At 55.3% G+C, this 26,865-nt stretch overlaps 1 protein-coding gene across 13 annotated transcripts in view; it reads right to left on the bottom strand.

Moving 5' to 3' along the window:
• CUX1 (cut like homeobox 1) overlaps positions 1-26,865 on the bottom strand; it is a 376,259-nt gene that overhangs the window by 25,900 nt on the left and 323,494 nt on the right. For 10 of the 13 annotated variants that reach the window (XM_045461928.1, XM_045461926.1, XM_045461925.1 and 7 more), the window contains 4 exons: positions 16,056-16,358; positions 12,454-12,642; positions 6,579-6,843; positions 357-1,352 (listed from right to left, as the gene is read on the bottom strand). The exons of the other annotated variants lie outside the window; for them this stretch is intronic. In XM_045461928.1, the coding sequence (XP_045317884.1) occupies positions 614-1,352; positions 6,579-6,843; positions 12,454-12,642; positions 16,056-16,358 (1,496 nt within the window). In that variant the 3' untranslated portion in view covers positions 357-613. Of the gene's footprint in view, positions 1-356; positions 1,353-6,578; positions 6,844-12,453; positions 12,643-16,055; positions 16,359-26,865 lie in introns of those variants that run through there. 13 annotated transcript variants of the gene reach the window in all.

Here is a 26,865-nt window from a genome sequence, read left to right as displayed (position 1 = left end):
AACAGCTACAAAAACTTTCTTTTTTTAATTTTTCTGAAAAATCCCCCCTCCCACCCCCCCTTTTTTTTTTCCTGGTTTAAGAAGATAATAGTGTATTATCGCTCTGAAGCCATTAGATGGCAGATAAAAAGCCCCCTTTTAATATGTGGGTTTGATTTTTTTTTTTTTTTAAAGCCCACACGAAAGAGGAGGGCGCAAGGCAAAGCTGTAAGAGTTATTCCAGAACCTGTGGAAATCACTTAGGGCAATAAAAAAAACACTTCAGGGTACAAAAAAGCTCGACTACACATTTCCGTTTTCTTCCTTGAAAACACGACATAGATTGGGCTTAATGCTCCTTTGTTTTCTATATGCACCTTGGCCTATGGCGATTTTGCCCTGTGGCCCGCAGGGCGGTTAAGTGCGCAACACGGTCCAGGCCGCGGAGTCGGCGCCCGCCCCTCTGCCCGGCCCAGCCCTGCCCAGCTCAGCTCGGCTCGGCTCGGCCCAGCTCGGCTCGGCCCGGCTCGGTTCGGCCAGACGCGGCTTAGCTCGGCCCGGCCCAGCTCGGCCCGGCTCGGCTCGGCCCGACTCTGCTCGGCTCGGCTCGGCGGGACGGGCGGGCAGCGCCCTCTCAGAACTCCCATTCGATGGGCTCCTCCCGGCTGGCGGCCTTCTCCAGGCGGTGGATTATGCTGTTCAAGTTCGCGGCCTTCTTCTTCCTCAAGGGGTTGTCTCGAGAGTCCCTGGCGCCCGCCGCCTCCGGGAGGCCGAAGAGGCTCTGCAGCGAGCTGGCCCTGCGGGCGGCCGCCGGCGCGCTGGTGCTTGGCAAAGCGGAACTCCTGTCGGCGCCGTCCCGGGCCCGGCAGGGGCCCTCCGCCGGCGGGGCGGCTGAGGTAGCGGCGTCCTCCCCGGCCGCGGGCGCGGCGGCGGCGGCGGCGGCGGCGGCGGGGTTTGGCACGGGCCCCGGGCCGTCGGCGGGGCCCTCGGGCGGCGGCGGCGGCGGCGGCGGAGGGGGCGGCGGCGGCGCCCGGGGCCGGCCCTCGTCGTCCGCGTCGTCCGGGGCCGGGGCCCCCGAGGGCGGCGGATGCGCCTTCTCCGCCGGCCTGGGCGGCTCCTCCCGCTCCTCCGGGGCCGCGGCCGCGGCCGCGTCGGCCGGCCCTCCCTGAGACTTGGCGGCGGCCGCGGGGCCGCCCGACTCCTCGGCGTCCGCGGCGCTCGGGCCCTCGGCGGCCTCCACGCCGTCGCAGCTGTCGCCCTCCGAGCTGGGCGCGGCTCGGCCGCTTCGGGCCGACGGGGAGTCGCTGGCCCCGGCCTGGCCCTGGCTCCCGGCCTGAATCTCCTCAATGAACAGTTCTCTGCGGATCCGAGACCTGCGAGACACAAGCGGAGCGGCGCCGTGAGCAGGGGGCGGCCGTGCGCGCGCTCGGAGCCGCGGGGGACCCCTCCCCAGCCAGGCAGGGCGCCCCGCCCCCGGCGTCACCCCCCACGCCAGGCCCGGGCCTCGCCCCCGCCACCTCCCAAACTCAGTGCCTTTGCCGGAGTCGCCCCTCGCGGCCGGTGCCAGGCCCCTCTTTTCAGGGAGGATGGCGCGCCAGGGTTACTTGTTCAATGGCACTTTTCCTGCATCTCCTGTCCCACCCCACCTCCAATCGCGCTGTGAATGGCGCGGCCCACCCTTCGCGCACCCCAGGCCCGGCATGGTGCTTGGTACACGGTCTTAAATGAGGACCGAACTAACAAATGGAAATGCAGAATGGATGGTAGCCACGGCTTCCTCACCGGGACTTTGGGTAGTCGCCCAAAGTGTCTGAGCCACAGGTCAGGGGTCAAGGCCCGGGCAGGCTTCTCCCAGATTATGTTTCAACCAATTCCCTCCTTTAAGAGGAGACCAGGGAAGGGTCACTTTTGAACAAGCAGGAAGGAGACCAGACACGCGCTCCAACACAGCAAGCGTGTTATAATCAAGCTCCCATACTTTGTTGGGTGTGAAGGGAACAGCTGCACACGGGCCCTGGCCGTCCCTGGTTTGGGACGTCATGAAACGGCTCTTGTTAAGTCTGCTTTTGTGCCTGCGTTTCTCCTTCATCTTGCCCACTGTACTAGGCTCGATGAGAAGTCTCTCTAGGTGGTTCCAAAGAGCTGAAAAAGCCTCTGATTAATGTGCCAACTGTTAGTGGAAAAGCATCCTCAGGTCAAGTTAGCACTAAGCCCACTGTCTTGCAGAAAGAAACCGGGCCTTGGGCTAGGCATGCATAAAAATATTTTCTGCAGTACACAGACCCCAGCGAAGGTAACCTGTTTCGAGAGTCCACTATATGCCAGGTCTTGTGTTGGAGGATGGCAGCGTTGAAGCCACCGGGACTCTGGCTGCAGTTTAGTCCAGTGTATCAGAACCCTGATGGCACTGATGTGTCAACACTTATTTGCTCCCTGCAGAGGACTCTTGTCCAGAGGATGGTTTCTGAGCCAGAGCTTCAGGGTGAGGTCCTAAAGCACCCCCCCCTCCCGAAGTTCTCAGGGGTAACAGAAGACTTTCCTCCCTCTCTGGGCTCCCATGGGAGCCTATGAAGTGGGAGCCCCTGCCGTCAGGTTCCTGGATGCTGTGCTGTGAGGGCAGGCCTGTCTGCTGCCTCTCAGGCTCCTTGGCAAAGAATGCCAGCTGGGGTGAACACCTAATCCCATCCCACCCTGGCTGGGGAGGTGGGAGGCCAGACAGGCAGACCTGTGGGTTGTACCTCTGAGCCCCAGGGGTAGACTCGCCCCAGAACGGAGCACAGGCTCTGTGGAACCAGGCAAACCTGGGTTTGTAAACTTACTAGCTCTGCAACATGGCAAAAATTCCTGAACCTTTTGGAGCCTCTCCGTATGATCTGAAAATCATGGAGAATAGTTTCTTCCTTGCAGAGATGTTAGGAATAAAATATTAATGCATAATATGGGACACAAAGTAGACCCCGAAAAAAAGGGCACTGTTCTGACCATCCAGCTGCCTCTTGAATGCCACAATCCCCGTTGTAAATGCTAAGGCTGAGGTCAAGGGGCTGCGGGGCGGGAAGGGACAGCTTCATGCCTGTGGCCTGGCATCCTGGCCGCCCCCCTCCGCAGCTGGGTGAACCCGTGTAACCTCTGTCTGGAAAGTGGGGCCGGTAGCACCGCACTCCGCTGCCGATCAGAGGATCTGATGAGACAACACACATGATGCTCCCGGCTCGGTGCCTGGCACACGTTCTATGCTCAGGCGACAGGAGACATCATCTTTCCTCGCCTAGATTTGTCTCCACGTCTGTGAGGAATATCCTCTTCTGAGCTAGAAACACCAGGTCCCGGGAGCAGAGAGCCACGTAAGGCGAGGTTTGCAGGGCGCCACGGTATTTAGGGTTCAGAAGAGTTTCTACTGGGTAGACCTGTTCTTCCGGGAGGAGACCAGGTGTCCTGTGACACCCTGTTCTGGCATTCCTGGTCATGTGCCCGGATAAATGGTCACCCTAAGATACTTCTAATTCCTTGAGGGTGAAATGGTAAGAGGAAGCAAAGTTTTACTCTTTTGATGGGGGTGAAAATCGATCTCCAACCCCCCCCCCTGCCCCACCACTATTCCCTGTGGGTTCCCGTGGGCAGGAGAAAAAAAAAGTCAACTTCTCCTGTTTAATTAACTCCTGCAGAATATGAGAGACATCTCCTCCCTTAGGAACTCAGTGTGTGTGTCAGGGGCCTTGGTGGCTCAGTCTGTTAAGTGTCTGACTCTTGGTTTCCGCTCAGGTCATGATCTCCTGGTTTGTGGGTTCGAGCCCTGTGTCCGGCTCTGTGCTGATAATGTGGAGCCTGCCTGGGATTCTCTCTCTCTGCCCCTCCCCTGCGTGCTCTCTCTCTCTCTCTCAAAATAAATCAGCATTTTAAGAAAAAGGAAAGGAACTCTGTGCATGTGTGCTAAGTGCTGCTGTGTGCCAGTTCTTGTAAGAAGCTCTGGGGTCTACCGGGCTGGTCTCTGCTGGAAGCATCTAGTTGGAAGAGCTAAAAGCCATGGAGGGGGTGTGCTCTCCGTCTGAATCTCTGCTCTGCACTTTGCCTCCCGGGTGACCCAAGTGACCTCAGTTCTTGGGGCTTTATGCCAATTCTGAATGACCTAGGGCTCACTTCTCATCTGATCTATTTTGTGGCTTATAAAATTCTTCTCAGTTCTTTTGTCAAGACCCTGCACATCTCCTACCTCTTGCAGAAGATCTTTCCAGATCTCGGCAGCTGAAGTGAATCTCTGCCCTAGGTTCTTCCGTTTGTCAGCCTGGCCAGCTTTGTTACGGTTATTTTTGCAAGAAAACATTTACTGAGCATCCACTCTAGATCTCCATCTGAGCTCATTTCCTAAGTTTTGAGGTTCTCTTCCTCCTTCTCCTCTCTCCCCCTTCTGTCTTTACTTTCGTGGTGTATGGTTGACCCTGGTCCTGTTAAATGCACACATGGGGCGTCTCCACAGTGAGCAGCTGACCACCTGTACTGCGATGGGCGTTACACAGTTGCCAGGAAGGCGAGTGACCAAAGCTAAGAAACCGGGTGAGAGCGTGCCCCGGCCAGGAGGCAGTGACTGTCGTTCAGCTGAGGCCTGTAGGGGAGGGTCTGGGGAACGAGGTGACCCCAGCAGGGCCAGGGGAAATGTTTTGGAGGTGTTTTGGGTAACAGGTGGCAACCCGACCCAGATAACTCCGCCGTCTCCAGGGTTCCCGTGCTTGCACTGAAGTGGACGTCGCTTGGGGCGCCTGGGTGGCTCAGTCAGTTAAGCATCCGACTCTGGCTCAGGTCATGATCTCGAGCTTTGTGAGTTCAAACCCCTCAGAGCCTGGAGCCTGCTTTGGATTCTGTGTCGCCCTCTCTCTGCCCCCCCATCCCCCACTCCTGCTCTGTGTGTCCCTCTCTCAAAAATAAACATTAAAAAAAAAAAAGCGAACATAGTTGCAGAAGACTCAAAAGAACATATTCGAACGCACCTTTGTGTCTAGAAAGTAAAAATGGGATTGCATAACACCTGGCGGGGAGAGGCTCCGGTGATCCTCTGCCCAGGATTCCGTTCATTCGCCTTCATTTCACTTGTTTCCCGCTCTCAGAGCTTCCGTCCAGGTGGAGGGAGCTCCGCCATTGCAACTGCTAGCCTCGCTCTGCCTCTGTTCTTATCTCATCGGTAGATTGAGGATGAATAAGCTGGCTGTGCTCAGTTCGTGTCCCGTCTTTGACCTCGCGGGGGCCAGGCCGCGCCCGGGAGGCCGGCTGGGGACAGTGCTGCCATCGTGGCTCCCCTTGCCTGGTTCCAGGGGTCAGGCAGCAGGTCTGTCTGGCTCTCACACTAAGCTACAAATGCTTACTTAGCTTTCACCGGCAATAAAGGTACTGTTTTGGGTCCCATCTAATATTTTCAAAGTCCCCACTTTGTTTAGCACCTGGTGGGAGGGGGGGTGGTTACCAGGGCGGCTTGGGAAGCTGCAGCAGAACCTAACAGGTAAGGCAGGGCCCAGTCCGAGACACCGGTCCCTGTGGTCCCCGGCTGCCTGGGATATACTCTGTTGCCCGACACCTGTCTCAGGTGAGTAACCATGAGGGCTCCGCCCGCACTGGCCACCTGCGTGTGCTTGTCCCCTGGGTAGAACGAGGAGCCCCCGACTTAGTTTTGTTGGGCCCTAGAGACAATGATGTTCTGATGACAACCAGCAGTTTGAGACAGTCACTTCAGGGCATTAAACAAGCAGGGATTTCCATCAGGCCACCGGGAAGTCCCGGTTTCTAGCGGCAGGAAGTCTCGGTTGCAGCTACGATCGACAATTCATTGTGTGTGGGTGTCATGACCTAATCCAAACATTTTACCCCAGTCGGCTTCATTCTGCGGGAGAGCACTAGGCCCTAAGCTGACACGCCTAGGTCAGGTATTTCGCCTGAGTGAGTTTTATGTCTTTCATCTGTAAAATGCAGGGAAGGGGCACCTGAGTGGCTCAGTCGGTTGAGCGTCCGACTCGATTTCGGCTCAGGGCTTGATCTTCTGGTTCGTGGGATGGGGCCCCACGCCGGGCTCTGCAATGACGACGTGCAGCTTGCTTGGGATTCTCTCTCCTCTCTCTCTCTCTCTCTCCGCCTCTCCCCTCCTCGTGCGCTCTCTCTCTCAAAATAAATACTTGGCTCAGTGTCTGGAGATCTGGTGGGTGCTCGATAAATCTCATTAATTTGACCGGAAACAAATCAGGCTGATTTGTAAAAGAACCTTTGGGTCTGCACTAAGACAGGCTCGCTGCTATGGAACCGCGGCCGCCTACACTCTCCCTCACTAAGTGATCTCGTTTTCCTGGCACAGCAGACAGACGTGGATCGTCCCTAATGACGTGATCCTCCACCCTGGGAGCTAAAATCTCCAACGAAACAGAAAAAGCCAAACTAACCGACCCAGCACCAGGCTTTCAGTCCCCAGCCCGCCAGGGCCAAGTCCCCAGAACGTCAGCCCGCTGCACCGTTCGTGGCCCTTCCCTGCAGGACAGACGGGCCGCCTCCCAGGGGCCGACGGCGCACCGCTCTCTCGGAGCCCGGACTGACGGCGCCGAGGGCCGGACCAAGCCAGGACGTACCTGTAATTGTGGAACCAGTTGATGACGGTGCTGGTTTTCAAGTTGAGCTGGGTGGCGAGTTCCTCGATGGTTTTTGGTGACGGGTATGGCTTTTGCTGATACGCTCGCTTCAGAGCTTCTTTCTCTTCAGGAGCCAGCACCACGCGGGGTTTCTTCAGCTGGTGCTGGGGCTGCGGGCTGGCGCCCTGGCTGTAGTCGATGCCAACGGAGGGGGGCTCGCAGGGCTGGCTGTCGCTGACCGAGCTGTGCCGCCGCTTCATGTAGGCTGGGGGAGGGAGAGAAGGCGGATTGAGGTGCAGGCCCAGCCGGGGGATGAGCCCGGGCCCCTGACCCCCAAGAGCGCCACAGGGCGCTGCCGGCTCACACTCGTGTGTACGTCGTGGCAGCCGGCCGTTCGGCCCCGCTCTTCCAAGAGCGTCTCGGAACCCCTGGGCCAGAACCGTTCTGAAACCCAGCCCACGTTCGCCAAGCGCCTGCTCTGTGGGAACACGACGTCGCCGGCTGGCCCTGCCTGGCGGCTCGGCGGGGGACGCGGGGAAGCGCGGTGAGGGAGATACCAAGGGAGGGAGGTACCCAGCTCAGCCCGGGGAGGGGTCAAGGGAGGCTTCCTAGGAGAGATGGTGTTTAGGCTGGATCTTGAAGGCCAAGGGTGATTAACCAGAAAAAGAGATGATGAGGTAGGAGGTGGAAGGAGACTGTCCTGGAAAGTGGGGCCGGCAGGTGTGAAAAAGAGGGCACAAGGGCACGAGACAGCACAATTCCAGAGTGTGTGTGTGTGTGCGCGTGCGCGTGCCCGCGTGCGCCTGGGGTGTGGAGGGGGAGGGAGGAGCCGGAGAGACGGGCAGTGTCGGGGTAGGCGGGAAGTTTGGACTTTACCTCAGAGGCAGAGGGAAGGAACGAAAAGGTTTTAGTCGGGAATGGTCTGATCAGCTGCATGCGTTTTGGAAAGGCTGTTCTGGCTGCAGTTTGGAGGATGGAGCGGATGGCAGGGCTGGCAGGAAGGTGCTCCGTTAGGAGGTAAGAATGAAAAAGATCTGAACTGGGGCAGTGGTGGTGGGACTGGAGAAAAGTCCAGAGGGTGTGGAGATGGTAAGGGCCAGAGCTGACAGGACGGTGGGGGGGGGGGGGGGGCAGACTGACGCAGGAGGGGCTGAGGAGGGCGGAGGAGCCCCCGGTCCCAGGCTGGGAAGTGAGGAGGGTGCTCGTGTCTCTGGGTTGGGCGCCACGGAAGAAGGGAGAAGACGGTGGTTCGTCTTGGAACTGTGGAGTCGGAGGGGTCTCTGGGTTGCCCACCTGGAGATGGCCTGTGGGCAGTGAGACAGGTAGGTACGCAGCCTAGAAGAACGGCTGGGCCAGAGAGAGGGATTTTGGACCACAAGAACACAAACTGTGGTTGTGGTCCGTGCCGTTGGTGAGAAAGACGGGGGCTGGGAACGGAACCCTGGGACGTCCACAGGCAGAGAGCACCCCCATGAAGAAGCAGCCACGAGGGATCCAGAGACGGGAGGAAAACCAGGAGACAACGGTGGGAGAGACGATGAGATCTACAGTGTCAGTGCTGCAGTGAGTCTGACAAGGACCCCGGACACCCTCTGGCTTTAGGAGATAACCAGAGACTGGGGGAAGCAGGCAGAGCAGGGCTGTGGGAGCAGAAGAATCCAGGTGGCTGTAGGCCGAGTAGCGAATGGGAGGTGAGGAGGTGAAGGCAGTGAGCACGAGTTGCTATTTTAAGACGCCTGAATGTAAAAGAACAGCGAGAGACAGGCTAGTTTCTAGAAGGGCCGAGGGTGGATCTGAGGCTGAGAGCGAGCTGATCGTGTTTCCAAGCTGAGGGGCGAGAGCTGGCGGTACAGGTGAGAGAGATGATCGTTGCAGGTGCACCAGGATGGCGTCTGAACAGGACAGGCGGGGAGGGCTGGAGGCACAGACCAGCTTATAGGGGCTGTGGCGGGGAAGGCTGGTGGCTGGCATTTTCCTGCTGAAGTAGGAAGGCAGGAGTGATGATCTGAAGTGATGGGAAAGGAAGGAGTCTTGGAGGGGTAGAGGAGAGCGGTGGAGAAAACAGGCAGAGCACGAACCCGAGGTTGGGATCTGCAGGGGGACGGGGAATGGGAAGGCGGGAAAGAGATGGCTGTGTCTGGGACAATGGCAGGAGGAGGTAAGGGCACCAGGTAGCAAAATGATGGGGACAAGGGTGGGAACAGGGATCGGCGGGCCTGGAGGCAGAATGAGCCATGAAACATGAGAGACGTGGAAAGACAGAAGGACAGCAGAACGTGCTCAGTGAGTGGGGTGCCTGAGTTTAGTCTCTGAGAAGTAGAGTAGTCGTGGGTGACAGCAAGACTTGGGGAAAAGCCCAGGGTTAAGGAGATCAAAGAACTTGAGGCCTGGCCCTGGACGGGGTCTGAGGGTCTTAAAACACCCCTGAATGAGGTGGGACGTGGGTACGGAGGAAGGCAGCAATCCAGGGGCCATGGTCTTGAGAAAAAGTCCAGTAGTGCGGGGTGGGGGGGGGGGCGGCTGGAGAGGGCTTGGCGCTTCAGGGAACATGCACCTGCCCTGGGGGACTTGCCCTTGTCCTTGCTTTTGGGGACAAGCAGGGTCCTTGTGCCCTTGATATGGCTTTTTACTGTGGAAGGACTGCAGGGGGGAGCAGTGGGCAGCAGTGAAGTAAAGGGGACGTGCCTCCAGATTCAAGTTCTCTGTTCTCTCTGTGCTGTTGGGGCTTCATCTGCCCCGTCTGTCCTTATGCATCACCTGTCCCCAGCTATGCTTCAAGTTAAAAACCATTCGGGCTTGAGCCAATAAGTCATCCATAGTGATCTTTCTAGTGGATTAGCTTGGTTGGAATAGAGTCTGCAAATCCTTGAAAACTTCTTAAAACTGATGGAAGATGGGAGGTAATATTACTGAATAGGAGGAGCGGAGCGGCCAGCATCTGAGATGGGATCCTCCCACGTATGCGGTGGGAGAGGGGTCATTGCCGCCCGTGCGTACAGGGGAAGAAACCGAGGCCTAGAGAAGTGAAATGCTGGGCTTCAGGTCACACAGCTGGTAAGTGACAGGACTGAGGTCTGACCCAAGTCCGTGCTGGGCAGTGCTGCTTGCCTTGAGCTGCCCGATGGTGGCCAGTGCCCCAGTCCCGCAGCACGGGAGCACACCCTTCAGCGGCACTGATGTTCAGGTCTCAAAAAAATGTTACAGGAGAAGACTATGGATTGTCAGGGTCCATCTGTAGCCACCAGGAAGAGATACCGATGAGCTAGCCCACGCTGTACGGGCGCACGTCTAGGGGCTGGTGGCTGTGTGGACAGGTTGGTTCAAGGGCCGTCTCGTGAAGGGACGGAAAGCAAGAAGGCAGACCAGGATGGAGACAAAAGTTTATGAAGAAGGAAAAAGAGCAATAAAAGATTCGAGCTAACGGGAGAAGCAGCAAAATCTTTCTGGAAGAGAGGGAAGCACGACGCACGTGTGCACCCCACAGTCTGGATCACCCGGTGCTCACTTTTTCATAGAGTCCAGCCTGGGAGCAGGATGGACTTTCATCTGCTTTAGAGGAACCCAACTTATTTTAAGAACTGTGACATACGGAGCACTTAGGTGTGCTGGTGGTTAAGTTCCGTACATTCTTTCTAATGCTCACAAACCTGAAGGAGGTCATATTACCATCCCCTTTCTACAGATGCAGAAACTTAGACTAAGGAGTTACTTAACTAACTTGCCATTTTATGACTGACCTAGGACACAGCTGAGAAGGCAAATCTTCCCCCAAAGAAAACGAAAATCATACTGTCAGTGGCCAGAAAGAAATGAGCCTGGTCTGCCGGCCGCTCCCACTGGGTGGACGGCCGGTAATCGGCAGAAATCCCAGGGAAGTGCTATGCTCGGGGTCACCCACTGGGGTGAAGGCTCCTCCGGTGAGCATCCCTACTAGAGGGAGAAGACAGTGGGGCCACAGCCGCTTTTAGGGAACTTGGGACGTGGGGAGGGGCCTGGGCCTGGCTGAAACAGTAACTCCTTTGTAACACAAGATGGCGCCCAGAGCCCGTGCGGAAAGAAGGAGGCCTGAGCCGCCCCCCAGAGATCTACCTGTGGGGGCAAGGGTCCTTTCCTAGTGGCCTAGGAGAAGCACGCCAGGGTGGCAGAACCAGGGCTGTCCCCCTCGTGACACCTGCAGCGACGGGAGGCTGTGCAGGAGGTGGCCTCGGAGGGCCGGCCACAGGGAGGGGGTTCCCCAGCACAGGGCAGGGTGGCCTCATGGAGCTCAAGGTGGCAGGCCCCGCCCCTTGACAACGCAGAGAGCTCTAACATTGCTTGGGTGAGTACTGATAAGTGTCGCAACTCGGTGATGGATATATGGGGTTCACGATGCCATTCTACGTCTTTATTTGAAATTTCCCCAAGGGGGACATGTTAAAAAAACTTTTGGGGGTGATGCGGCACCAGGCGTCACATCATGTGCAGCTGCCCGAAGGGCCTATGTCAGAGCCGTGGTCTACGCACCGGGAGGCAGGCCAGGGTCCACTGGAGGGCCCTGGGTGGGGTGGAAGGCTGCTGACAGGGCTGATTCTGGACAGAAGGCCGCACAACACACATCTGAGAGCACCAGCTTCAGAGCCTGATGGCCCGTGAGTCCGGGTGCCGACTCCCTACTTATTAGGCCAGCGGCTGAAAGCAGACAAGTCTCATAACGCGAGGGCCTCATCTCTCCTAGATAATATGCCTACGCTAGACGGAGCTGTGTGGACTGAGTCAAGTTGGGGTGCCGCGCCAAACAGGAGCCTCAGGACCCGAAGTCTCCGTCTTTAGACAAGGCCTGACCCCACAGAGCTCTGGGAAGAGACATCAGAGGTGCCTGCTTCCTCCTGGAGCTCCAGCCCTGGCTGGGTGACAACAGTGCCACTAGGCCGGCGGCGAACAGCGGACTCCCTTGGTGAACTCGGGACGCAAGCCTGGGCTTGGTGCCTGGCCCCCGGCTCAGACACGCACGCCTCAGCCACGTGGGTGGGTGGTGCCTCGTTCCCACATCTGAGGGACTCGGGTTCGACCACTCCGTGAGCTCAGGCCACCGTGCCCTCCGCGGGGAGGAGCAGCAGGTACCAGTACAGACCAGAAGACAGAGAAGACATTCCTTGCCACCACCAAGGTGCCCCTGCTTTGGGATTTCTCCCGTGTTGTGGCCTCCGGGGCGCGGGAAGAATGCCGATCAGCATCCGAGAGGGCTCCAGATGCGCACGGAAAGAACAGCCACGCTTGGCCCTCAAGGAGGCTAATCCCACGCAGCCCCACAGCCCATCAAGTAACAGCAAGAGGGATCTGTTCTGGCTGGAATGTGCTCTTCCGGTGACCAGGCGGGGTGACCTTAACGGAGGCACCTGGCTTCTCTGAACGCGGGTTTCCTTATCTACAAATGTGTTTATAAATGAGCTTTCTGATAAGACGGGAGACGGAAGGCCCTGGCTGGTGGTCCACATGCAAGAGACAGAGCTCCCCAGGCGCCCAGCAAGGCAAAGACAAGAAACAAATGGGCCGCCACCGAGTGCTGTGACGCTCAGCACACGCTCGCAGGTGGCCTGAAACAAGAAAAGGGCTACGCTGACCGTCAGGGCGACCATGAGGAACTCTCAGAGTGCCCCCCTCAATGCTAAAACGTATTTGGGTTCAGTCGGCTGGGTAGAAAAGTCACAAACCTTCCCAGTCCTCTTAGGTACTCCTCCATCGATAACTGTCAGAAGAGACCCCCTCCCCCCCCGCCCTGCCTGAGGGCCCTTCGGCCACAGATCAGTGCCCTTCGCTGCTCTGCGCGGAGGCTTTAGAAGCGACGGTGCGTCTGTACACGAGAAAGCAACGAGCCGGGGCAGGCGCCGGGGCTTACCTTTCTTTTCCATCCGTTTCATGTCCATCAACTTCTCCACGTTGTTGGGGTCATTCAGCCATAGCTGCATCCGGACGAAGGGCTCCCGTCCCTTCAGACTGAGCTTGTGCCAGGGTTTTGGGCGAGCAAGGAGGTCGGAGACGGAGCCTTGGGTGAGCCCCAAGATGGTCTCCCCAAATAAGCGCTGACCTGGCGACAAAACGGAACGGAGAGAGACGTCACTACAGAGACCCAGGGGTCTGGAAGGACAAGGTTAAATTCAGGCACCGGTTGAAAGACCCAGAGTCTGGTCAGCTGGGTCCCGCCTCGGAGCGAGCACTTGTTAGAAAGAGCTCTTCAGCCAGACTTGTGACGAACTCCACTGGTGACGGAGACAGTATCACTCCCGCGTGCTGCTGGCACACAACGACGTCTCTCGCAAAAAAGCCTTCAGGCTCTGGAGGCACCGAGGCCTGGATGACACGGGCAGCGCTTATCAGAGGTGGTTAATCCCTCACCCAAGCTCAGGAGGTTAATAGCACACGGGGAGCCCTCTCTTATACAACCTCAAACCACAGGGCTGTCTGGCTCCTTTCACGATTAGCAAGGTTATCCGGTCTTGCTGAGAAAACAGGCCACTTGACCCAAGGTCACAGCAGGAAAGAGAAGGAGAAAGAGCCCCTTAGCGCCGTTTTTCTGAAAAGCAGGCCATTTCCAATTCTAAAGTCTATTCCCGCAGTCTCAGCTGCCTCTGCTGACTGGAGCTCAAAGGCGATCGCCACCCCTTCCTCGAAGCCTTTTCTCCGAGGCCGTGGTGGGCAGCCCGCTCCCCAGGCCGATCAGAGGGAATTCTGCTCTGGAGAGCACAGCGACCCCAGGGCTGCTGGGTTCGTCAGAGGCTTCAAGAGAAAATTTCTCTTCTCTGAGAGCCATTCAGCCTCGGGTGAAGAGGGGCCGGCACTTTTGAAGGCGCAAATGAGAATGCGGCACAACCTGAATGACCAGATGGGTTCGGAACGTGACTAACAGGACTTATTAGGCGGAAACGGAGACTGGGATCAGACAGGCCGGCGCTAACCACACAGAGTAGGGAACACGACACCTGGTCCCCGAGCGGCAGGGTGACCGCGGATGACAGGCTCATGGGCTCCCGTCTTCGAGAGGGAAACACCACCCCCTGTGCTCCCAGGGCAGGTGTGAGCAACGGTGGAGTACCTCCTTGGAAAAAAGCGGGGGCTTCAGGGGCTCCCGGGGGGGCTCAGTGAATTCAGCGTCTGACTTCAGTTCAGGTCGTGATCTCCCAGTTCGGGAGTTCCAGCCCCGCCTCGGGCTCTGTGCTGTCAGCACAGAGCCTGCTTTGGACCCTCTGTGTCCCTCTGTCTCTGCCCCTCCCCTGCTCGCACGCATGCACCCTCTTTCTCTCAAAAATAAACGTTAAGAAAAAAGAGCAGCCCTTCAAGTGGAAGTTTACAGCCTGGAAAGCACTGGATTTGAGATACTATTATTTTTTGTTTCCATCATTTTCACTTAGGGATACATGTACCGATTTCGTAAACCTGTGGTTCCCTGCATTTCAAACTCACAGGGCCTATAAGCGTCCTAAGTCCTCACCAGAGTTTTGCTGTGGTAGTTTTAAATAAATTCTATCTAATTCTCATCTGGCAAATGAATCTCATTTACATTCCAAGGAGCTTGGGATGGTCAGGAAAATGATATATGTATACACGGCTAGTTACTACTTGCTTGACCCAGCCAGTCGTATGGCGGGGGGGATTATTCTTGGAACTCTGTATTGCTTCTAGAGGGTTCGCAGCGGTGGCTCTCAATCATTTTTGGGTCACAGACCCACTTGAGAACCCGAGGGACGCTACCTACCCTCTCCCGATAAAATGTGTGCACGCACATACTCTGCTTATGATCTCAAGAGACTGACCCCCGAACGTCTCAAGATCTCAAGCCAGAGGTTGAGGATGCCTGGGTGTGACAGCTGCATAATTCAGCAGTAATTTGGCCCCCTCAGTGCCCACTCAGAGACCCCCAGCAGGGGAGATGGGCTTTTCCTCGGAGAAGCTAGGACCGGCTAGAGCTACCACTGTGCTGGCTTCTCAGCTCCACGGTGGCCCTTCTCTGGAGCTCTTCCGGAAGTTCCTGCTCTAAGAGGAGGCAGTCATCTCTCTGGAGAAGTTTCACCCCTGAGAGCACTGATTCACGCATCACACGGCATTGGCGGTGCATGCCCAACACCGGCTGAAACTCCAGCAAGGATGGAGACATGGACGGGAAGGCCAAGGTGGAGACTTTCACATTCGTGATCTCACGACTGCGACCTTGCAACTTAGCCGTGGGCTAACGGCAGAGTTGTCTTCAGCCGCTTGCCCACATTTACAGAAAACGACACTTCCTGTGAGGGGGTGGGCGGCAATAAGATATCGGGCCTGCTTCTCTGGACTCGTGATGGGACTGTGAGGTAGGGGAGGACCCAGGTCTGGGAATCCCTGCGTATTTCGATCATTGATGAACATATGGGGCTTCACAGCCATTTCATTTCTGTGAATTAACTTCATTAAAAACGTTCCCGGCTGACACCGTTTCTTCCCTTGTTCTGGTTTGCGCAAGCGGTGGGGTAAAGAACCTCGACCAGGCAAGCTGGCCACCTAACCCCTCCACCACACAAACTTCCCCGGACTTCACTGCTCCTTCCTTCTTGTGCTCTCCCCTGGGAGAAACAGACACGTAGGGCCCCTCTGCAAATTCCAGCCGCTCTTCGGGGTTGTCTCAACACGCACCGCACACAACAGTGTTCCTTCCGTTGACCCTTACACTCGGGAAGTAAGGACGGCGTGTTTGGGGACAGGCTGTTTCCATTCTCTGGGTGTCTACGACCAGGAGAATCCCATCTGGTCGATGCTGTACCATGGGGGCACGGAAGTTTAAAATGACCAAACACTCTTAGTATTCCGACAGACAGAGCCACCGCCCGTGTGCCCCAGAGGCTTCAGAGAGAGCTGCCTTGGGTGGTGCACGCACGAAGCAAAATGGCCTGGGTCTGGGGCTGAGCCCCAGTGACCGGGGTGGTGAGCTCAGTTCCACCGAGGCTACTGCCTCCCAGTGGAGGGCCTGGGGAAGGGAGCCGGCTTCCTGGAGCAGCAGGGAGGACAGTAATAGACTATTAGCTGCCAGGCGTAGTGCGAAGCAATGGCTTCTGCTCATAAGCCCCGTCGGGCATTGCCGTCCCAGATTTACAGGGGAGGCTCTGAGAGTGGCTTGCTCAGGATCACAGACACAGTAAGAGGAAGAGCTGAGATGTGAACCCTGTCTGTGGATTCTTCCAGCATGCCATCCGGATGCTGCTCCCGCTCGGCAGAGCCCGTGAGGACCGGGGGGTTGCATCGGGCATGCCCTGGTCAGGGAGCACGGGCGTTGGCTGAGACGCGCCGGGGAGGGAGCAGGCTGGGACCGATCGCCCTCGGGAGCCCTGGTATTCACAACTGGAGGGTGTTTTACGTCCTTAGCGATGGCTTACAAACGTTTAAACTCACTGGCTGGTCCCTGCACCCATTCTTCCAGAAACCACCGGGAAGCCACCCGCCGCCCCCAACGTGGCAGCCGGGGAGGGCACCTACCGAGGTTGTTGTCTGTCAGCACCTCCTTGACTCTCTTGGTTATGCCGTAGGTGTCCAGCTCGGGAGACATGGCCACCAGCTCTTGAATGCTGAGGGCCGAGTGTCCGGAGAGAGGCAGTGGCGTGGCGGGCTGGGAGTCTGAGGCGGGCGGGTCGCTGGGCTCCGGAGGCTTGCCGTCCTTATTTGTCTCGATGGGGGGACAGGGCTGTTGGACCAGTTCAGTCAAGCTCTTCACTGATTCGCTAGAGCTCATCGGCGACTCGGGCGCAGGGCTGCAGCTGGCAGAGGTCTTTGGAGTGCTTTCTGTAATGAAAGGACACGAAAATCTGAGGCTGAAAATAGCCGTCTTTCACCATGAGCATTACTTTCCTCACCCAGGAAATACATTCAACGCCTGTGCAAGAAGACAGCATGGCGAGCCACTGGGTCTATGGCCTGAGAGAAACTTCATCTTCTGCATTAAAAAATGAAAAAACAAACAAGAACCCTGAAAACCGCGACAGAAGAAAAACTAGAGGTCTGAACAAAAGGGATCTGAAGGCTTAAGACAAGGGCATCCTGTTGCGAAACTGCTGTCGTATTAACCATGGGCCATCACGGTCAGGACGTCTTCCGGCGGGACCCCGTGATTCCAGAATTCAGAAGTCCCTCGGCTAAATTATAATCTGCATCTTATATTCTGTCCCTAATTTTCAGAACAAAATGAACGGGTGGATTATTTTAAATGAGGGCGGCCCACGACGTGTGGTTAGGAAGGCCCCAGAAGAGGAGACCTAAGGCCTCGGCCGCTGGCCCCAGGGGGGCCTCCCCCCCGTGCTGAGTCCTGGGACTCCCTGTGGGTTCTTGCTGTGATCCCAGAGGGCTCCACAGCACCCAGCCTGGAGGGGACCGACAGAAGAGAAGCACTCACTCTGCTCCCTGTCAAACCCCAGGACGTGCTTCTGAAGGCCAAGCTCTGTCACACACGCTGGCATCGGGAGATGGGGCCAGAGTGGCAGTCGGGTCTCCATGCTCTCCCTTCTGTCCTGGTCCGGGTGCCCAGTAGGGAGCGCCAGCCCGTGCCACCCGTGAAACCCAGCCTCCATTGGAGTCCTAGGATGTCTGGAATGAAGGCTTTGGCCATTTCCTAATTACCAAATACACAGAAAGGCTGTGCCCGGGAGGAAAACGCAGAGTGAGATAGCGCTAAGGTCCTATTCGAGGTAAAGTCAGCTGATGGCTCGGTGTCTTGGGACAGGCTCCCTCTTGCCGCCTCCCATCAAGCCTGGCACATAGCAAGAGCCCATGTGCCACGTGTGAGGGGCCAGGCCAGGTCCTGTCACTTGGGCTGTATGGCCTCAGAGAGATAAGTCTCAGGAAGCAGGCCCCTCATGGGACATCAGAGCACCTGGGTGGCCCCCAAAACACTCGCTACCTGATTAGACAAAATGTGACATGGAGTATTGACTGAATTTCAATTGGCCATAGAAGTGGAGTGTCCTTTGCTGGACATGTCACATCCAAGATAGCAACCTGGATCAGACGCAGGATAACGACCTATTCTGAGCTCAACAAGATGGGAGATGTATTCTGAATACAAGGGATGTTTTGTGTAAATACCTAGAAAAAATCCCAAATGAAACAACTTCAATTCAACCAGTGAACCTGTTTATTATCCTAAACAGGACCAGGGTTCCACCATCACATAAACCTGTGTCCTCAACTTGGAAATTCTGGTTTAAAAAAAAAAACAAAAAACAACCCGCTGGTTTGTAAAAGATGTAAAAGAGCTAGACGTAAACAGCAGAAATGATCCGTATAAATCTTGAAGGCAATATGAATCCTACAAATCGGATTTCTTCTCTCTGCTCACCTCCGGGTCATCGTACAACTGGATATAAAACCCAGCAAATGTTATTTTTGTTTCAGAAGCAGCAAAGAAATTGTACTGTAAATTTGCCCCGATTCACCCATGCGAGGGACCGATGTGGCAGACCATCCATCTTGCTCACTGCAGACTGTCAAGGATGGCATGAATCCCCACATGATAAACAGATTCCTTCTCAGGTTTGTGTCCTGTAACCCACAGCAAGGTCAAAAGCATGGCTGCCTGGCTAACAAACCGCATGGTGCCACCGCCTGGTGCTTCCCCTGTTTTGTCTGGTGCCGGCCGAGACCGAGCTCCCGAATCACCGGACGGCGGTGCGTTTCTTTCTCGCAGGCATTCCCGGCCAGTACTCGTGTGGATTTTTGCCATGCAGAAGCCCTGAGAGAACCGAACAGAGGCACTGGCCGCACGTTACTGGCGTCCCTCTGCACTCCCAACCATGGCTGCAGACAAAGGCAAGGCCCTCAAGATCAAACCCCCACCCACGCTGGGCTTGGAAATGTACCGGGAAAGTGCCGCTGGGCGGGTTTGCATTGGATCTCCACTCTGTGTCGAAACTGCAACTGACAACTCGAAGCGGAGTGCTCTTTCCGGGGGACAACGATTCACGGACCGACACGTGCACACACATGCCACTGCGCTCTTGGGTCACGGAAAACAGACTGGGCCCACGTGTTTGGCTAGGCACGGACAGATGCAATGGCAAATGGCCCCGTGGGAGACGCCACAAATCCTTACACAGAGAGCATCACGTTGGAAAGGGAGTCATTTCTTTAGAAAGCTGTTTCCAGGAAGCCCTACGCTCCAGCGGCCGGACCGGCATCACAGCGGCTAATGAAGCAGAACCAAGCCCGTTTTGGTGGGAGCACCACAGAGACAGGCTCTAGAGCCCCTGGCAAGGTGGCCTGGCCCCTGGGTGCAGGAAGGACAGGTGGTTGCCTGTCCTTGATCATCTTGACAGAATAAGAAACGTTGTCAACAGAAAAGGATAGTACTTTTTTTGTTTTCCCCCAAATCACCAAATGGAGGCCTCTGACTAAAACAATACTTTTTTTTTTTAAGAGAGAGAGAGAGAGAGAGAGACAGAGCACGAGCAGGGGAGGGGCAAAGAGAGAGGGAGATACAGAATCCGAAGCAGCTCCGGGCTCTAGGCTGTCAGCACAGGGCCCGAATCGGGGCTCGAGCCCACAAACCAGGAGATCATGACCTGAGCCGAAGTCGGATGCTTCACCGACTGAGCCACCCAGGCGCCCCTAAACCCATACTTTTTTGGAGGAATAAGGCTTTCTTCCACTCCACGTAATTACAAGTAATTTAAAAAACAAAAAAAGGAGGAGTCCTGGGCTTGGCATGAAGATACGAACTTGGGGGTAGGGCTACCTCTGTTAGCCAGCCGTTTTAACATGAGTGGGATTCTCAACTTCTTGGAACATCCTGGTTTCCTCATCTGGAAAATGCAGACAGCGTCGTAGTGAGGAATGAACCTGGCACATGGTTGGTGCTAAGAAACAAAACCCAAGTTGGATGTTCTGTTTTTTTTTGTTTTTTTTTTTTCTTTTCAAAGCAGTTATTAGGGGCATCGATCGGGCTGGCTCCTTTGGAAGAGCGTGTGACTCTTCATCTTGGAATTTTGAGTTTAAGCCCCACACTGGGTATAGAGATTACTTAGAAATAAAAGCTTTAGGAAAAAAAAAAATAAAAGCAGTTATTAAATTGTATTGAAATACATTTGTTTACATAAAGGGAACCTACATTCAGTATAAATCTCCTCCTGATCACTGCTGTTTCTTCCACAGTTCCTGGTGGATACCATGGAGATAAGATTCTGGCAAAGGTAAGACTGTAGGGGCATAAAGCAGATCAGGGTGGCGGGCAGGACTAGACTACAAAGGGGTCCCAGGGAATTCTGCGGGGGGGGGGGGGGGCGCGGAGATGATGGGATTCTTCTGTGTCTTGATTGCCAGAACTCACGGGACACTTCCATGAGCCAAGAGTGAATTCTGCTGTATGTACATTACACTTTGGCACCAAGTTGCTGAGGACAAAGTTCTGGAAAGAATGAGATGTCATTCCCTTCATTCTTTCACCCGCTCCATAATCTGCTGAGTCAGGCCACTGGGCATATATATGGTGGTCGCCTGGTCAGAGGTGGTCCTGCCCCCTTGGGGCTCATGCCTAGTGGGGAGACGGCCATTCGACAGAAGTACCTAAAGGGCAGTGGGGGTTCTGAGGTAGGACAGGGGGCAGTGGGCAGGCAGGGGACACTGATGTGGCATGAGGATCAGAGAGGTCCCCGGGAGGGGGATGCCTCAGGTGCGCTTCAGGCACGAGCAGGAGTTAGCCAGGTGAGTCGCGAGAGGCGGGAGTGGCAAGGGAGGTGTAGACTACTCCGGACATCTGGTGGGCTGAGGCACGAGTGAAATGTCGTGTAGCAAGAATATGAAGCAAAGAGAGGCCCCCTGAGGCTGGCCGGAGCAGGGGGCTTTGAACGGGCCCCGATGTCTGCTGTGACCCTCACGCACTTGGGAGCCAGGGCGAGGTCTGTTAGAAAGTGGGCCTACCCTTCACCCCAGCGGTGCTTCTCTTCTGGGGACTCAGAGCGGCCACTAGGATGTGTATTGAGGCCTCATGTGGAAGAACACAAGACTGGGAACAGGGCCCGTCGCTGGGAGACCGGGTCTCCAGATTGTGGCATGTTGATACAACATACTGCGTGCTATGTAAGCAGCGGCGAGGACGTCAGGGCTGGGGCCACACATACCGGCACCCGGAGTATGCTGGGGGAGCCCACAAAGCAAGGGACAGAATGAAACAGAGCGTAACGTTTGTGTACGTTGAGGTCCCATACGTACTTTACGTTTTGCATGGCTACGTAGATACGTAGAGGCGAGGATTTAAAATCATGCATGGAAACTGGGGCGCTTGGGTGGCTCAGTCGGTTGAGCGTCCGACTTCAGTTCAGGGTCATGATCTCACTATTCGTAGGTTCGAGCCCCACATCAGGCTCTGTGCTGACAGCTCAGAGCCCGCTTCAGATTCTGTATCTCCCTCTCTCTCTGCCCCCACCTCCCCCAAGCATGCTCTGTCTCTGCCTCTCAAAGATGAATAAACGTTAAAAAAACTTAAGGAATAAAATAAATAAAATCATGCACAGGAACGATAAACAGCAAATCCAGGAGGGGTGGCCTTCAAGGACCAATGAGATTAGGGAGAGGGATTCAACTCTATCTTTGAGGTTTTGTTTCTCTTACAAATAAAGGATTGGATGGTGGCCAAATGGTAAGGGTAAAGTTGGGTGTTGGAACATGGGTGCTTACTGCGTTATTCTGGGATTTTAAATATCACAGGCCTAATGTCAAAAAATAAGAAACCAATTCAGCTCCCTATTGCTTCAGAGGGGGAGAACGAACTTGCGAGCAGTGAGGCTGGGGGCTGGGGTCTTGTGGAGGCTGCAGTGCTGTAGGGGGAGAGCGGGTGCTGGCCCGCAAAGCAGACAGGCAGTGGGGTGGGGAGAAATATCTAGGTTCAAGACAGATGGAGGGGATGATATGGGGAGTGGATGGAGGAAGAGGGAAGAAACAGGGGTGCTTTCCACGGTGGGGTCTGGGTACCTGGACAGAGTGCTATTCACTCTGGTGAGCGCCTTAACAGCAGGAGCCTTAATAGCGGGTGCCTTAACAGCAGGAGCACCTTGGGGTGGGGTGGGGTGGGAGTGAGACCATATTAAGAAGGCTTATGTTACCATCATTTGTAAGAGCAGCTACCACTGAAGCTAACATCATTTCTCACGCGTTCCCTGTGTGCCAGGCTCTGGGCTAAGGCTCACGAGAATGCCCGACTGCACTCCTTGAAAGGACCAGAAGGGACATCCATGTTCCTCTTTTCACAGATATAAGACGTCATGTTCAGCGACACAGCTGGGAACCAGTCTGTATTCATAATAGGCCACCTATATAGTGGGGCCATGCCTGCACCCGCGTGTCCTTTCGTGGCAGAAGAACCGGGCCTGCCTTCCAGGACACAGCTGCTCTGCGATCCGTGTCAACATGTGCGAGTCTCAGAAACATGGCGGTCAGGGCCAAAAAGCCAACCCACTACTGGGGTGAGGGAAAGGAACCAAAATGTAGTTAGCAGCGAGAGAAGGGCGTTTACACCCGGCTGCATCAAATTCTCCTGATGGCCCCGCGATGGGAATATAAATCCTGCAACTCCAGGTAGGGAAACTGAGGCTCAGACCGGCAACATGAGTTGTCCAGACCACGCTGGATGGAGGAGGATCCGAACCAGATTGAGAGTAGAAACTCTCCACATTTCCACTGTCCTTTGTCTGGCAATTACGGAAGTATAAGCATAGGCATGCTTTCATTCATTCATTCATTTGCTCGCTCGCTCGCTCAAGCATTCTGAAAGCACCCACTCTGTGTCATGCACTCCGCTGGCACTGGGGATAAGTGAGAATCAGACACCCATCTTGCTTTCAAGGCATCTATAGCCAGGAGGGCGGGGACAATTGGAAATGGGTCGTCTGCATATTTGAAAAGCCCAGCCACAGAGTTCACGTATCCAATTTTGACAGCAATAGTAAGGTGTTACATTAAAAAGTGATCCATGTGGATTAGGGTTTTTTTTTTTTTTTTCTTTTTTGCAAGGCTTCGAATCTTACACAAGAGTAGCTTGTAAGATTACAAGAAAGATACAGAAAGCAGAGACAGTGACGCGAGCCCCTATGAAACACACGAGGCATTCAGGAACTATAAAAGGATTATGAAAAACATTATATTCCAAAAACAGCAGGCAAACAACAGCTGCCTTAAGTTTCCCATACAAGCCAACTGAAAATCCTCGCCCGCCATGATTTCCAGAGACAAATCTCTCTGCAGTTTATCCGATCCGCTGTTTAAATTTCCATACCCAGCCCTCTATCTGCAGTAATAATAACCCAAATTCCATTTAGTGTTCATTTGAGCAGTCAGGATAAAGTCGTTTCTTATTATCTCCCCACTGTGTAAAAAACAGCTTGAAGGTAGGAAGTCAGCAAGCATTTTCACCAAAAAGTAATTATTGTAAGTGACATTTTTACTGCTGGCATGCCATAAGGCGAACTGTGCATTCAGAAGGACAAGTTGCTGAAACAAAATGACAGGGTACTCTGTGACATTCTGACAAGAACCCAAACATTATTTAACTGGTGGCCGGTCTGATGCACTACTTTTCATTATGTCCATAGTTTAGGCTTTGAGCCCCTGCCAAGCCAGGAAATTCCAAGTGACTACAAAGACAGACAAGTATGGAAAGATGGGAGAGCGGAGGGAGAAGATGGGGGGGGAGTGGTTGGCCAAACGGAGCCGGGGTGCAGCGTGGTTGTGGTCCGGCACGTGGAAATGTGAGCAAGAGGGAATCAAGGAGAAGATACAAGGGGGGTGTAGGGGAGAGGCAGAGAGTGGAAGACGGAGCCACGGGGGGACGGCAGCCTCGGCAGCTGCGGCCGTACAGTGGGGCGAGGACGTGCAGAAGGTTCTGGAGTGCCCGGTGCCGGCACCCTGGGTCCAGCGGGAGCTCTGGTGGCCTGGAAGGACCCTACCCGGCTGCAGGCCCTCCCGGCTGGCGGTGCTGACAGCTTCCGGGGCCACAACAGCGTGACCACTGGTCTGCAACACTTCTCAGTGGAGTTCGGATGTGGGTTGTGTGACGGAGCCACTGCACCCGAGCCGAAGCGTGGGGACTCCTCACTTTCCTCCACGAGACGCACCACCCCTCTGAACAGCAAGGCTCATTTGCCCTCCTGTGTTTAGCCAGAAATGGACCAGGCCTGCACCACACCTCTTAGGATGTCCCCAACGCCACGCCCTGTCCCAGCGGCAGGGGGCGGTGTAGACGGGCTCCTCAGCCCCGATCCCTGCCTCCGGGGCTCACAGCAGATGCTCGTGGCCCCTCAGGACTACCGCCGACTTCTCCAGGCCAGCAGAAAACGTGGAATTGTTTGTTTTTGAGTATGAGCAGCCTTTTGATGGATTAGCACGGGCTTGAAACCAAATACACGGATACTTGAATAGATGTCAGAGCTTTCCACACGCGTCCTACCACGTCCCTGGACATTTTCTACCGAGAAAGAACCGGAAGTAATCTAACTACATACTAACCACATCCATGCTACAAAACAGCCTTCTTTCTGAGGGTCGAGGCCTGCGTCTGATACCCCAGGGGAGGAAGTAAAGGGCCCTCCCCAGACCCCATTCCCGAGGGTCTCCCCCACCCACAGGAAGGTCCATTCTCAAACAGCTGGCGGCATTGAGCATCAGCACACAACGTGCCCTCCTTGGGCTGGCAACACGCTTCGGCTCCAAGCCAACCCTGCCTTATATCGCTGAAACTCCCAGCAAACCTGCCAAATCATTCGTTTTTTTCCAATGGCAGAAAGGAGTAACTGGAGGAAGGTTTGGGGCAGGAACCGCTGGGGAGGACCCTCTGCTGTCCTCCCTGGGAGGACCCAGGAAAGGAAAGTGTCTCCGTCGGTCCTGGTTTCTTCTGTAATAGGGAACATCTGTGCTTTCTCTCCCACAAACCCGGATCCGACTGGGTCGCGCTGGCCAGGATAGAAGCGAGGGTGGGAAAAGACGGCAGCCCCAGCACGCAGCAGGTACTGAGCTGCGAGTGTGAACAGAACATTTCTAATGCCTGCCTAAGGAACTCTTACAGTGACATTAAAGCCCAAATCCTTTACTTGTTAACTGAGAAAAGTAAAACAACTAAAATAAAATAAAAGCAAGGTTATTTAACTTGAGCCACGTAGAGCTTACCTCCCCAAACTTGACTTCTAGGCCACTTGAAGAGAGGGCCTGGGCTTTCCATTCAATGAGGGGGCCCTCTAAGTGCCAGGCAGGGTGCTAGGGGACGGGGGCACGGTCGTGAGCCAGGAAGACTTCATTAAGCAAGTCACGGTCACAAAGACCCTGAGACGAGGGCGGGATGGAGGCGCCTGGGGGCACCGTGACCCCGAAACTGAGGCTGGGTGGGTGTGGAGGAGAGGCCGTGGTATGCCAAGGCCTGGGTGTAGAGGAGATGGGGGCAGGGTCACACACTAAGAAGGTGGGACCCTAGGGAAGGGCGTGAAGCAGGGAAGGGAGTGTCCCAGCCGGAAGTGCCATCTGGGACGATGGCTCTGAGGCTTGGGCCAGGGTGGGGACTGAGGGAATGGAAAGAAAAAAATTCTGCGAGACACTTAGGAAACAGAAACTGTGTGTGTGTGTGCACGTGTGCATCTGTGCGCACACACTCGACTGTGTGTCTGGGAGGGTGCGTAAGAGGGAGAGAAGGACCGAGCAGGGCTGCCAGGGTTTGGCTCAGATGACCAGGGTTACAGGCTTGCTGTTCACCGAAAGGAGCAGTCCTGGGGAGACAAGGCTGAGTTCAAGGTTGGGTGCATTTCACTGGAGGTGGCCCTGAGTTCTTGGGTCTGGTGGTGGCGGTCCACCTGCGGTGGGAGGAGATGGGAGGCAGACGGTCGCTGCACACGCAGGTGCGGGAGATGCTAGCCTCCGTGACCGCTGCCTCGCGGTCACCCAGAGACCCGCGGATGTTCGGCTCCTCCCGTCCGACACCGTCCTGTGCCTGCCTCATTCTCCAGACTGTTTTGCACTCTCCTTTCTCCCCACACTGGGGAAGCACACGGGGGAGAGACGTTCTCAGCAACCCTGGGCTGACCCAGCTGTGGCAGAGCCAGGGAGGGCTCGGCGGAAAATTCGGGGCACCTGTCTGCCCTCTCCCAGGGATCCTCGTATTTGTGGTGCACGTTGTACAAGCTCTTGAGGAAATGCGCACATCAAAAGCAGAGTTTGGGAATTCAGCGTTCATTTAATTCAGTTCAAAATTAAAAACCCTTCTTAAATCACAATTCGCCTTTTGCAGTGAACCCGGTCTGGCGAAAGTTTGCACTGGGCGACACGGTTGGCCCTGCTTCGGAGCTCGGTGATCTCCCGGCTTCCAGCTTTTCTGCAGATCTATACTGATTTAGAAATAATGCTTTCAAATTACCTTCAATAACCTTATTACCGAACCAGCTGTGTGTATGAACACTTATCAATGCGTCCCTGTGCATTAAGAGAAAATGTATGTCATACAAACAGTCTAAATATATATTACTGAGATGGGAAAAAAACAAACCCTCTAGTTAAATTGCTTTGCTGTAATCAAAGATTAATCACTCTGAGCGCGTGTGAGTGTGTGTGCCCGCGTCCTTGCTTTTTCTCCAGGGTTCCGTTTCTGGCTTTGGGCAAACCTGTCCATCCTTCACCGATATTCATATTCTCCGGCAGACCGGTCACACCGCTGTTCCGAGGGTGGAATTAGTTTTCCCGGATTTCTGAGAGTTGGAGGTGGTTTTGGATATTGGTTTATTTCTGCGCCTTCTAGGCCTGCAGCTCAGAAACCCTCCTGTCCCCAGGCGCATGGTGGACAGCAGGCTTCGAAGCGTCCATATGTGCAGAGGCGCTAAGCGCCTGCCCCGAGAGCAGCCTGTCCCTGCTCAGTAACACTGCCAGGCAGCCTGGCATGTGGGTAATGATGTTTGGGCTGTGACGGAATGTTCCTCAGAGGATCCAGGGCCGATGGCAGGCGCCAAATGTGACGGTGTGGTGGGCCGGGACCCGGCTTTCCAACAGCACGCAGGTGGGTGAATGGGTCTGGCCCCACATGGGCACCGGGCCGTGCCGAGCAGAACCAGTAACGTCTCGTCGTACACGATGGTATTAGAAAAGCTATTAAGGTACGTTCTTTTACACATCCTCCTAATCTCTCCATACTGCTTTACTTAATTTGTGATGAAATTGTTGAGAAAGGGTACTTAATGTAGGACAGTCAGTAAAAGTAATTTATCATCTTCCCGCTTCGGTGCTCACGTTATCAGCGAACTCATTTTCTGCATGCATCATGCAATCAGCCTATTAT

Source organism: Leopardus geoffroyi, chromosome E3 (assembly GCF_018350155.1).
Source record: "Leopardus geoffroyi isolate Oge1 chromosome E3, O.geoffroyi_Oge1_pat1.0, whole genome shotgun sequence".
NCBI classification, from domain to species: Eukaryota; Metazoa; Chordata; class Mammalia; order Carnivora; family Felidae; genus Leopardus; species Leopardus geoffroyi.
The sequence above is the reverse complement of the archived record's forward strand: the minus strand, read 5'-3'. Positions and strand labels throughout refer to the sequence as shown.